The sequence below is a fragment of the Vulpes vulpes genome, chromosome 10, assembly GCF_048418805.1.
Source record: "Vulpes vulpes isolate BD-2025 chromosome 10, VulVul3, whole genome shotgun sequence".
Classification (NCBI taxonomy): Eukaryota; Metazoa; Chordata; class Mammalia; order Carnivora; family Canidae; genus Vulpes; species Vulpes vulpes.
Window position 1 is genome coordinate 87,725,203 of NC_132789.1, and position 13,390 is coordinate 87,738,592.

Sequence of the window (13,390 nt, forward strand, 5' to 3'; positions counted from 1 at the left end):
CCTCAATATTTATAATGAAATATTATTTACTTCAGTGGAAGAAACAGGCATACTAACATGAAAAAACACATTTTATTGCACTTAAGTTATAAGAAAATAAAATTTCTAAGTGAATCAAACCATAGACACAATCCCTTTAAAGGTTGTTTTCCTCCATCATGTCAGGTTGTTACATAACTAAAATTAACCAACTTGAATCTGATTGTTTTAAATCAGACTATAAATAAAACAAAAAAAAAATAAACAGGAGGAGGAAAAAAAGATCACCTAGGATACAGTGTTAAACCACTTTCACAGTTCAGCTTGAGTTGTGGCTCTTGGAGAATGAGGCAAACCATTTGACTTTTTCATTCATTTCATTTGTTTGCATGTGACGCCTTTACTACAAAAACTGAATAGTTTCTGCTTTGTCAGTTTCTCAGAGCAATAAAACTGTAACAGTTGTTTTCCCAAATACTGTAAAACACTAAGACTGACCAGCAACTTTATTTGTTTTATATATTTTTAAAATATTTTGTCAGTTTTATTATGTACGTTCATCCATTCACCACAGCCCTCAAAAAGAAAAGTTTCTCCACAGAACAGGCGGCAATAGCTCTGTTCCAAGGAATGTGTTTTAATTTTTGCCCAGATAAAAGAAAATAAGCTTTGCACACACTCTCAATTCTTTACTTGCAGGCAAACTTCACTCTTTATTATCTGAAACTCTCCCATTCTCAGCCTCTTAGAGGCACAGATGGTTCAAGTTTCAGTGGCAAAAAGTCTTTTTTCTGTAACCAAACTAGAGCAAATTTGGAATTCAGTCTGGGACTAAAACGTCACAGCAGAAAAAAAATAAAAAAAAATAATTTGCTTTTTTTTCTTTCTTTCATTTAGCAGCATAAATAAGTTTGGCCACTGGGAGTACAGTACAGGGGTGGGACAACAATCCCATATTTGAAGACCTACTTCTAGCACCAGCATCAAGAATTAAATCCATCTCAGGACTCACAGAACCCAGGACAACTTGCCACCTTTGAGCAACATATGCATTGAAGAGTGTATGTGGAAGCGACAGGAAATAGATTAACAGAGGCTAATACTGTGATTGATTGACATTGGCAATGGTTGGCAAAAAAAAAAAAAAAAAAAAAAAAAAAAGCTTTTCATGATAACTGTACAAAAACAATTCACAGTAATTTTTTTTTTTTTTTAGCTTTTCCACTCCAGAAAAATGACTTTTTGTTGCAGATGCTCTCTAACGAGAAAGTCAGCCAGTCCTTGGTTGGGTGTTATTGCAGCCCCTTCCTAGGTCTCAGTGGTAAAAGGACAGGCTAGCAGAATCTGTAACGAAGCTTCAGCGTTAACGCTGCCCAGTGACCACTGGAGAAGAAAATAAAGAAATAATTGCACCTGGTTTGATTTAGAAAGTCTCATTTTGCAAAGCTGCCCTCAGTCAAAAGTGAAGCCTTTTATGTGATGAGACAGCAGACGCCTCTCGTGTCAGTTACGGTTTGTCTTGTCTTCCTCTTTTCCTTCTTCTTCTGTAGATCTTTTCACTTTGTTGCCCCAAGCCAACATCCTGCACCACTGAGAACAAGGGATTTTTTTTTTGTCTTTTTCTTTTCTTTTTTCTTTCTTTTTTTTTTCTTTTTGTGTTTTGTGAGTTTTTTTGGAGTTTTTTTGCTTTTTTTCTTCTGTTTTTTTTGTTTGTTTGTTTGTTTGTTTTTTATTTTTTTGTTTTTCAGGGGGAAGGGCAGGGAGTATATCGTCTACACATTTGGACAAATTTGTCTTTTCTGCTCTTCACTTCATGTCCACATCAAAGTCCAGCACCAGCAGCTTGGTTTCCTCAGTCCCATTCCGACTCCCAACTGCACACACCAGCTTTGTGTTTGAGGCTCTGATCCGCCACACGACTCCCCCACTCCCCCCACTCTCCAATGTGACTAGGTTTCGAATAAATTCACCCGTTTTCAAGTCCCATAGTTTTACAGTTCCATCATCTGAGCTGGTAATTACAAAGTTCTTGTTGAACTGTAAACAGGTCACAGCACTCTGATGCTTGTTAGGACCTAGGCAAAACCAAAGGAATTCAATTACTGGTTAGAAATCATGGGTATGGGCAAGTTACATGGTAACTGTAGACTTCTACATTAGAACGTACAATAAATGAAATATTTAAAATGCTGCATATTTAGAAACTGTGAGTATTTTAGGATCAGTAGGGTTGTAGGAAAATCTTGTAGCTACTTGTAACTGAAACTTTAACTTTCAAGACTTCTGTCTTCCAGGAAGCTTGGCTAACTACCAGGCACACGTTTTGTTTTCTGGCTGTGTAAATAAGAGCTTTCTTAGTGGTGATGTAGATAGCCCAGCTCCATGTATTCTGCCGACAGATGAACGGGCACATCTACTACCCTTACCAGTTTGAACTGACCATTCAAAGGCAAAGGCTGAATGACCACAATTCCAAAATTCTGAGAAACAGACACAACCAGTGAGTAAAAAGCTGCAGTAGATCCTACCAGATGGCCTCACTGAAAAAAAAAATCACTTTTCAGTGCTATGACCAATAAAAAGAAGTTAATCATGACATAAAATGTTAACACTGTTGTGCCTCATTTAATATTAGTGGCTTTCACATGTTTCTTTCTTCATTTTACTAGGTGCTATTATTCCTTCCATCCTAGTTAAGCAGATGGTTAAAGGGTCTAAGTTGAGGCCAAAGCAATTTTCTATCAGATTAGAGATGTTTTCTTTTCCCCCTCAGTAAGGTAGCTCTTTAATTTAAAATTGGACTACAAATTCAAAATTTAAAAAAAAAAATCACTCAAAAACCAAAATGAGTCTGTTGCTTCTATGATACAGCCAAGATCTTTCTTCACATTGTTCTTTAAGGTTAGGTCGAGTTAACTGTACATGCAGGAAGTGATTAAACAATTTTATATTAAAAACACAATTTGAAACAATTTCTCAAGGGTAGCCTAGTTCTGTCAAGTCAGAGTGAAACTGCTCAGAAACTTATCCAAAATAAGCATTTTCATATTGTAGGAGGTTAATTCTTTTTGTGACACAAAAGCTCCATGCTTCTCTTTTGACTAACAATCTCATTTTTAACAAACACAACTAATGCTGAGTAGCCAAGACTTACCTTGCAATGTTTGTAAACACTGTCCTGTTTTGATATCCCAGATTTTAACTGTAGAATCTGCATTCCCAGAGACAAGAATATTGTCTTTGAGTTCCATTCCACTTGTTAACGACTGGTGTCCTGTTAACGTGTGAATGCAATTCCCTGTCTCCACATCCCACACTCGGATTGATGTATCAAGAGATCCACTCACCACGTGGATGCCATCAAACTGCAACAGACACAGCGTATTAGACTACAAATATGGATATTCTTGATATTTATTGACTTTAATCCTATGGGGGAGAAAAATAAAGCATGGGAAACAGGTAATGCCAGGAACAAAATGAGGTAACAGGATAAAGTGCAGGTAATCAAGCAAATCTACAGTGTACATTCTTAGAAGCTTCTATTAGAATTGCTTAGTTTTCTAAAAAAGATTTATTTATTGGGGGGGGGGGGGCGGCAGAGGGAAAGGGAGAGAGAGAGAATCCCAAACAGACTCCTTGCAGAGCACAGAGCCCAAAGCAAGGCTCAATTCCATGACCATGAGATCATGACCCGAGCAGAAATCAAGAGTTGGACACCCAACCTACTTATGAATAAGTTCTGGGAGCCACCCATGTGCTCCCAGAATTGCTAATTTTTTATGGCCAGTAGCTTCAAACTAGATGCAGAAACAATTTTGATAACAAAAGCAATACAGCACTTCTTCTCCAGCTTCCCAGCTATACCAAAAGTAAATAAATATCAATTCCTAAAAGATCTATAATAATATTGCTACCTCTTTTCTCAATCTAATTGTTTACTTAAATGAGAATATTCTATGCATTAAGGTTCTGAACATATCACAAAATATAAAAACAACTTCAGCCAAATTCCCTCTCCTCCAAATGTATAACATTTTCTAAGTTAACACATATATTTATTACCTATCAATACTTTGTGACATAGGCCGTATTCCATGAATTAAGAAACAAATATTCCAAGAATAGAGAACTGTCAGTACTGGGACTATATACTAATCTGCTGATTGGTAATGGGCAGTAACTGGCAAATAAACTATATAAGTAATAGAAAAATTTTCAAGTTGAAAATGCTATCTTTCAGAAAATGAAACAGACCCATTTTCTAAATTTGCTATTAATTTAGCTATTTCAAATATGACAACCCACTCAAGAATATCATGTTCAAATGTAAACAAAAAAATCAGTTTAGTCAAATTTACTTCCTTATGACTACAAATCAGTAGCTCTTTGATGGTAGAGGAGCCTGATGCAGAAAGGCTCCACTTCCACTTTGAGTGGGAATGGGATCGCAATTACATGGTCCATCAACTTTCAGCTATCAAGGCAAAGGGGCAGCTTTTGGCCAAATTAATCCTCTGCTAAGGAGTTTATTAAAATCCAGGTTATTTTCCTTTGAGACTATCTACCCATTAATTAATAGAGTGAAATGCAGGGCTACAAAGTTTCAGGTTCTAAGACAAATATTTATATTTTAGAGGAAAAGATCACAGAAAAGCTGAAACAAGTTATTTAAATAAGTTCAAAATTTACACTTCCTTCATGCCAATTTTAAAGTATATGTAAACAACAGGATAATCTGATTTGTCTTTTTTGGATTGTATTAAATCAGCAATTTGACAGCGATTATCGTTTTAGTCAAAACAATCTCATGATTCATCAGTGAAGCATCTAAGGGATACAAGAGATAGGATCCCTTACCTGTAATGAATAGACTCTATTAGTATGCCCCTGCAACGTGTGTAGACAGGTCTCGGTCTCCGGATCCCACACCTTCACCATAAAATCATATGCTCCACTAACAACCCTCCTGCCATCATACTGAACACAGCGGACTGCTGCTACATGACCCATCAAAACATGTAAACACTGGCCTGTCTCAATATCCCAAACCCTAAGAGTGGCATCTCGAGAACCGCTAACAACTCTGTAGTGGGGAAGACAGAAAAAAAGAAGTATTAGGATGTTTAATAACATGAGAAAATATGATATATAAAGTCAGTGGTTACTGAACTTTTTCCTTTCTTACTTAAGCAGGAATACCTGTTTTCAAAGAAATCCTATGTAAAACCTTGATACACAAACATTCAAAAGTCAAGCTACTTTGGTTGGGATGGGAAGCTGGGAAGCCCAGAATTCCACCTGCTTAGTGTCCTGCATTTATAAGCAGCTGCATAGTGTCTGGGGTTCTGGGGGACGGTTTGAAAACCGCTGTATTGTATTTGAAGCAGAAGCAGCAGCAGCTGCCGCCGGCTCCAATAAATACAAGATCTTGATTTTAGAAATAAAATGCTAACGTGAGCAACATGTATAAAATGTTAATGGCAGAACTCTGGTGGTAGTATTTTGAAAAATTTTATATTTCTTTTTTATTCTTTCTGCCATTTTCCAAAATTTTAATTATGAACATATATTTTCTTTGTGACTAGGGAAAAATTTATTAAATGTTATTCAACAAAGCAAATCTGAATTTGGAATTTAAACAGTTAGAGATAGGTGTGTTACACCATTATAATTCTGGTAAAATTAACCTGTTGTAGCATATCCTCTAACAAAGGCTGCTTATGTTTATAGTTATAGTCAACAGGTTATGGAGGTATTAAAATACACAGATTTTAGAAGATACACCCGGGGAGGCAGTAGAAATCCCTTCAAAATCTGGCCCAACATTAATAAAGCTATGCTCTTCTGAAGACCAGAGTGATACAAATATTGCAATCACCTCTGGATTACGAAGCAGAGCTGAAAATTCAGGTATCTTCATGTCATTCTTAAGAGATAAAGATAGGCCACAGTTGCCACATTTGGAAGAGTAGAGGAGAGCATTGAGAGATTTCTGTCAGAATATAATGGAAACTGAAATACAGGGTCTCTTAATATCAATACCCCAAATTTTAATAGTAGCACACACTGTTCAAAGTAGATTCAAATTACAAATGAAAAGGTAGCTTTCTTCACATATTACAAATCGAGCATGAAATCTGCTTAAGGTAATGGTTTTCACAAAGACGATGTTGTGGACAGAATTAAAGGTAAGGAGTGGATGGATTCATGGTAAGGTCTGCCAGAGAGGCCTTTTTTGACAAATGAAGTCAAAATCACATCTGTTTACCAGGGTACTGTGAAGACATGCAGATAGAAGATCGAAAGGACTTTAACAGGAGGGCTTTGTAGGAGGAGATCAAAGCAACGGCAAAGGCACTGAGAGGAAAAAAAGGCAAGCAGTCTGGTTTGGCTGGAACTATTTTGAAAACTGGATTGAGGATTTCTTCCTTGATTCGATAGACAACAGAAGGCTCTCAAAAGGGCAATGATACTATCATAATTAGAAAAGGATTCTCTGTCAGCTGTGTAAAAGGTGAGAAAACCAAGTGTGAAAGCTATGTAACTAGTTCAGGGGACCGGTAATGAGACACTAAACAGAAATCCATGGGCTTCAGCTTTTGTCTAGACAGAAGGGGATATGATGGAGTGGGGGTAGGGCATGTGGGTAATTAAAAAGGCCCAGAAGTTTGAAGCCTAAGTAACTGAATTTGTCCCACTAGTAGAGATGTAAATGCAAAGCAAGAGAGAGAGAAAGGTTTTTTTGAAGATGATGAGTCATCAGATGCAGAATAATAAAGTGCCATCCAAGATTAGAGAATAGAATTTCAAGGAGGAAGCCAACAAAACCATTAAATGAAGAAGGAAATTTAAAGACAATCCTCCAATTTTAAGCCAATATACTACTGCTTTGCTAGTATAGAAATATCTGAAGTCTAATAATTAAAGCCTAATTTAAGAGCACATTACCACTATCTCTCTAATAAACAGAATTATACAACTGAACTCTACACAAAAGCCCTCAAATCACAAATAACAGAGGAAGAATTCCCAACCATTACAGGATTTTCCCTTACCTTTTTTCATGGAGATGCATACAGCGGACAGTGGAAGTATGCCCATATAAGGTATGTATACATTCCCCAGTCTCTGCATTCCACACTTTTAGAGTCCGATCTGTAGATCCACTAATGATGATATTGTCTCTCATCTGTGATGACCATACTCCACCTGTGTGTCCCACTAATGTTCTCAGACACTGGAAAAACACTTAAGATGATTACTTTTGGTAGAAAGAAAAACGATTTACATGACATTTCAGTAGCTTATTAAAATCTGAGGTAAAGTTATTTATAAAATTGGATTGTTTCGCAAATCAAAAAATAACTTTTTATACCAATATGTCATGATACCATCACCATTTATTCTTTTTATTCAGTAGCATTACATACTAAACATACATACACTACTGAGGATCAAGTAGATAGAAAGTAAAACACTTATTAAAATATGACAGCTCCAGCCTGGTCTCTTTGATAAAATAATGCTAAAATTGCAACTTGGATTCTTCCATAGGAATGGATTCAATGAAAGAATGCCAACCATGTTAGGTGTGGCTACATACCACATTTCATCTGAATCTGCCCCAAGGCAGTAGTTAGGAGCCAGGCAAGGTACTTCTAGACAAGTAAAGACAGATATTAAAACTCTGAAATAAATCCAAAACTAATAATTACACTATGGAAATATGAAGCTGCTTTAAAAAATTTTTACATCTGACTTGGAATACTTAGAAGATTCTTGCCAAGAATCAACATGCTGTAAGACATTTTAAAAGTCAGGGTTTTTTTCCCCTCACATTTTCCTCTATTTTTTTTAGCTGATCAATTACTTAGTTTATGAAAACATTCTCCAGTGGACAGATAAAAATAAGTATTCACCACAGAACCATGAAAGCACAATACTGTATGCAGTGAAATTGATTGCTTGGACTGCTTTTTACTCCAAACTCCTATTTAAATACCATATCTGCTTTACTTTCATCTCACAGGGCTTGAAATAAGTCTAAATTAACATGATTTGTTTAACTTCTAAACTATAGGTAAGTTATCAACAGAGCAGTTTACAAAGAAAAATAAGTATCCCTCAATCACAGTTTTGAAAAATATTAAAAAGGACAATATAATTGTGATGGCTAATAAAGGTGGGAAAAAAGTAAGCCAAGAAAAAGATGAAGCATATTTGTTAAAATCATATAATAGCTAAGTCACAAAGATAGACAAATTATTTACAAGAAGGAATTAATGACATCCCCAACCTGAGAAACATTATCTTTGTGCCAAGGGAAAAACTAAATTAGAAGCTCTGATACTTGTTAACAAAATACGCTGCAGTCAAAAATGAACCCATGGTTTCCCTGGTTGATCCATGCAAAAACATAAACAAAATGGGAAGTATAGAAAGAACTATGCTTACTTTGCCTGTGACTGCTGACCAAACTTTTAAAGTGTTGTCATCAGAACCACTAACTATTCGGTTACCACAAAACTGTAAGCATGTGATCACATGATCATCATGTCCTTTCAGAACCTACAAGATAAATGTACAGATTAGAAATATGTTATTAAATTATGTTTCTTAAAATACTGGTAAAAAAAAAAAAAAAGTAAAGCCACAAATAGGAGCAGCAATCTAAAGTCTATTTTTAAAATTACAATTATATAAAATACAAAGTACCATCCTTCCTGAATGCTGAATCAACTATTAAGGATTTTATTTTTCCATATTCTATGACTTATATGTGGGATATCAACTATTAACATTGAGTGAATCAAGACTTTTATGAGTCAAGACCTCATAAAGATGGTTCAAACACAAATGTATTTTATAATTATCTATTTGTTCAAACCAAAAAAATATACATCTATGTTCTGCAATTTTTACAAAGACAAAAACACCTACAAACTAGAAAGACGAGTAATAAAAATTATCAACTTCTTCAACGTAAAACAAAAAAAGCCTGGGAGTACCCGGATGGCTCAGTTGGTTAGGTGTCTCTTGACTCAGGTCATGATCTCAGGGTCATGAGACTGAGCTTTGAGCAGAGCTTCTCATTGGGTGTGGAATGTGCTTGAGATTCTCTCTCCCTCTACCCCTTCTTCCCAACTCCCACTCATACGTGCTTGCTCACTCTCTCAAAAAAAAAAAAAAGCCTGTTATAATGTTTACATATTAATATAACAGTATCTCCCCTAATTGCTTTCTTCCAGTTGTATAAATATATCTAAGAATTTCAAGCATTTTTGCCACTATTTACATACTTACAGTAAGACAAAAAAATCGGTATTATGAATAAGTTTATAAAAATAAACCTCAAAAGGGACATCAAAACACAAAATATGGGTACTCCTCAAAAAATCATGTTCTAACTACCTAGTCAGAGAGCAAGCAAATTCTTAGGTAAAATGTCTATGACACAAAATTTAACAAGATATTCAGAAATTTTCATTTACCTAAGATAGAATGACATGCAATTCAACTCCTCTTTTATTCAAGTACAATCAGTTGTCTGACTGGAGAAATTAGCAATAGGGGAATACTGTCCGTTACATTTTCAGTTATTTCAAAATATACTGTTTTCGTTCTACAGGAGATAGGGTCAAGTTATACTTCTGGCCAAGAAGAACATACTAGGTAGCAACACTGATTAATGGTTTCTGTTACACTGTGCAAGAGTTCAGTTACCTTAGGAGATTTGAGTTCTCCTCGCCTCCAGTTAGTATCAATTCTATGCTGTCTGATGTATGCACTTTTCCATGGACTGTGTATGAAACCTGGTTTTATTACTTTTCTTCTCTTGATGTGCAATGGTTCATCAATACCTGAAATTTTAAAGAGTCACCAATAGTAAAAATTACACATTTTATAATATATCTCATTTTCCCCTATGCTCAAAACCACTGAAATACAGGATATTGTCCAATTTCTAATAGTTATTACAAAACAATAATGTAAAGTCTGCATTTTCTATGGCATGTTTTCATATTGACTTTTTAATTTATTTCTCTAAATAATTCTGTGAAATGTTGGTGAGGATGTGCAGAAATTTGAGCCCTTATGCAATGCTTGTAGGAATATAAAACAGTATAGCTGCTATGGAAAGCAGTATGGTGGTTCATCAAAAAAAATTAAATATAGAATTACCATATGATCCAGCAATTCCAATTCTGGATACACATCCAAAAGAATTAAAAGCAGAAACTTGAACAGATATCTGTACACTCATGTTCAGAGCTGCATCATTCATAATAGCTGAAAGGTGGAAGCAACCCAAGTGTCCATCGATGGGTGACTGAATAAACAAAATGTGGTGTGTATATATATACAATGGAATATTTATTCAGACTGAAAAAGGAAGGGAATTCTGACACATGCCACCACATGGATAAACCTTGAAGACAGTATGCAAAATGAAATAAGCCAGTCACAAAAAGACAAATACCATATGATTCCACTTATATGAGGCACCCAAAGTAGTCAAACAGAAATAGAATGGTGGTTGCCAAGGGCTGCAGGAAGAGGAATAGGGAGTTACTGTTAAATGGGTATGGACTTTCAGCCAAGAAAGATAAAAAAAAGTTCTGGAGACGGACTGTATAATAACATGCCTGTACTTAATGCCACTGAACTGTACACTTAAAAATGGTCAGAATGATAAATTCTCAGGTATATGTTACCACAATTTTTTTTAAAAGTCATTAAAATAATGATTCTATAAGAGAAGGTAAGGCAAGGACTGTTAATCCCACTTTATATAATATAGACACTTGAGAGGGTTTCACTAATTAGTCTGAGCGATAGACAGGCAGAGGCAGGATTAGAAACCAAGTACCTTGGATCTATACTTTTCACTCAACTGTAACCCCCTTGAAGGGTAGGATAACGTATAGAATATCTGTCTCATGCTCTATGATTGTTTCTTAAAATTTTCGCTTGTCTGAGACAAATCATATTTTTATATTTTTTCAAAAATATAATTTTTATATATGCCTGCTAGAAAAATAAGTATTTTCTTTAATTATTATGGATGATACCTTCTCCTCTACTAAGAAAGCAGTTTTTTTTTCTTTTTTAGTTTTCAAGAACCTAAGTTTCAAGATGAGAAGAAAATGGGAGTTCACTACTATATCCCCAGCATTTAAGAATGTCTATCCCATAGGAGGTGTTCAATAAATATTTGTGGAAGACAAGAATAGAATATGGAATATTTGAGTACTGTTAATATAATTTTGGGTTTCTCTTATTTAACTAATTTATTTAATAAGTGAGTGACTATTTGTTAGTGTGAATTCCAGCCAGTGAGTTTCTTTTTTTTTTAAACTCTTATTTTTTTTAAAGATCTTATTTATTTATTCATGAGACACACACACACACACACACACACACACACACACACACACACACAGAAAGAGAGAGAGAGAGAGAGAGGCAGAGACATAGGCAGAGGGAGAAGCAGGCTCCAAGCAGGGAGCCTGACTTGGGACTTGATCCCAGGTCTCCAGGATCACACCCTGGGCCAAAGGTGGCGCTAAACTGCTGAGCCACCTGGGCTGCCCAGTGAGTTTCTCTCTAAAGGACAGTGAAAATTATAACCTTATCTCTAATTGTATTAGAGAGGCAGGACATGTTTCTTTTCCATGAAATCGGTGGTAGGAATTCATCTTTATCTTATTTTAAGTAAAAATTCATATTTAGGTTTTTGGTTTGTCATTTTTTTTTAACTGCTGTATAACTGACATACAATATTAATATCAGGTGTACAGCATAGTGATTCAATATTTATATACATTGCAAAATGGTCATCACAATAAATCTAGTTATCCTCTGTCAGTTTACAAAGTTACTAAAATATTATTGACTATATTCCCCATGCTTACATTATCTCCTTATTTCATAATTCGAAGTTTGTAGTTCTTAATCCCCTTTACCCATTTTGTGCCTCTCCAAGCCCCCTCCCCTCTGGCCATCACCAATCTGCTCTCTGTAGCTATAGGTCTGTGTTTTGTTTTGTTTATTTTGTTTTTTAGGTTCCCTTAAAATCATCCTCATCTTGATATTTTCATTGTTTACTAAGTGTACTAGAGACTGGGGAAGCAAATCCGATATATTTGCCATTAGTTATTAGGGCTCATTAAATGGGTTAGCTCCAAGATCTGGCTCATTTGAATGTGTGGAATAACCTGTGGATTTTATATAAGTAGGTGAATGCAAATGAAGACTCATTCTTGATTCTTTGATAAACTGCCAAAGTTCCCCTTTTTCAATTATTCACTACTTTGTTCTATGTGGATATAAAACTTCTAATTTTTACTTTTTTCTATTTTTGTTTTCAGAATCATTTTGCTTTTTCAAAGTATAAAAATTTTCTCTTTGTGATTTTGAACCTTACCCTCTTCTTTGCATTTCTCTCTCCAGAGAAGGTTGTCTTCAGCCAAAATTCTCCAGTAGCGACACGTCTGAGCCGCTTGTAGCAGGTCTTTGGGTTCCAGGAATGAAAGCACATAAAGTGCCAGCTATGAAAAGGAAAAAAGCATAGTATACTCATATTTTAAATATATATTTATTTAACATATAAATAATAAATAATATAAATATTTAACTTATACATAATTATTTTCTATAGAATGAAGTACTTCTAGGTAAAGGTAACAATTGTACATTCTAATTTTTAAAATTATAAAAGGCAGTACTTTCTAATAGTCAATCTTAAATATATGTCAGACTTAAAAAGCTTACTCTATTGGTTTTTATGAACTTCACTCTACCAACCTCACCTCTTCAAGGAATTAAGCCTCTCTGCCTCTGCTCTGTGAGCCTCAAGAACTCCATCGCTCATGTATATAGGTATACTTTATTAGTTGTTTAGATTTTATACTTTTCTCTCCCCACTACATGTAAATTCACTGAAGGCAAGACTTAAAATTAAGAACTGAGATTTCTAGATATTTTGTGTAGTTTGATTTTAGATCACTTCTGATAGATATAATTGTTATCACATCAAAGTGCTTATTATCACAATGGTAAAGTTCTCAAATATTTATACATTTTACAGTAAATGACAAGAGGGGACAATTACTAAACTGCTCCACAGACATATAAAAGTAATTAGGTTCTAATTACTTTACATTGCTTATGAGGATTTTCTTAACAGGCCAGATAGGTTTGTATGTTTAAACTAGCTCTTTGGTATATCACTGATTTTTAAAATTTTGTTTCCAAGATTTACACACCATCAGGTTTTTTTTTTTTCTAGCATGTATAATCAATTCAAGTAAATAAGGGAAGAGGAAAGAAGAAAGAAGAGAATGGTAGCTCCTGAAAAGGCTTATCTAGTTAAGCCTCACTAATCATATAAAAATTTAAATAATGA

General features: G+C 34.9%; 1 protein-coding gene across 4 annotated transcripts in view; it reads right to left on the bottom strand.

Moving 5' to 3' along the window:
- Positions 1-53: 53 nt before the first annotated feature.
- Positions 54-13,390, bottom strand: part of FBXW7 (F-box and WD repeat domain containing 7) — a 231,518-nt gene continuing 218,181 nt past the window's right edge. For all 4 annotated transcript variants that reach the window (XM_072724827.1, XM_026016635.2, XM_072724828.1 and 1 more), the window contains 7 exons: positions 12,410-12,533; positions 9,706-9,842; positions 8,437-8,550; positions 7,038-7,219; positions 4,840-5,065; positions 3,134-3,344; positions 54-2,054 (listed from right to left, as the gene is read on the bottom strand). In XM_072724827.1, the coding sequence (XP_072580928.1) occupies positions 1,786-2,054; positions 3,134-3,344; positions 4,840-5,065; positions 7,038-7,219; positions 8,437-8,550; positions 9,706-9,842; positions 12,410-12,533 (1,263 nt within the window). In that variant the 3' untranslated portion in view covers positions 54-1,785. The remainder of the gene's footprint in view (positions 2,055-3,133; positions 3,345-4,839; positions 5,066-7,037; positions 7,220-8,436; positions 8,551-9,705; positions 9,843-12,409; positions 12,534-13,390) is intronic.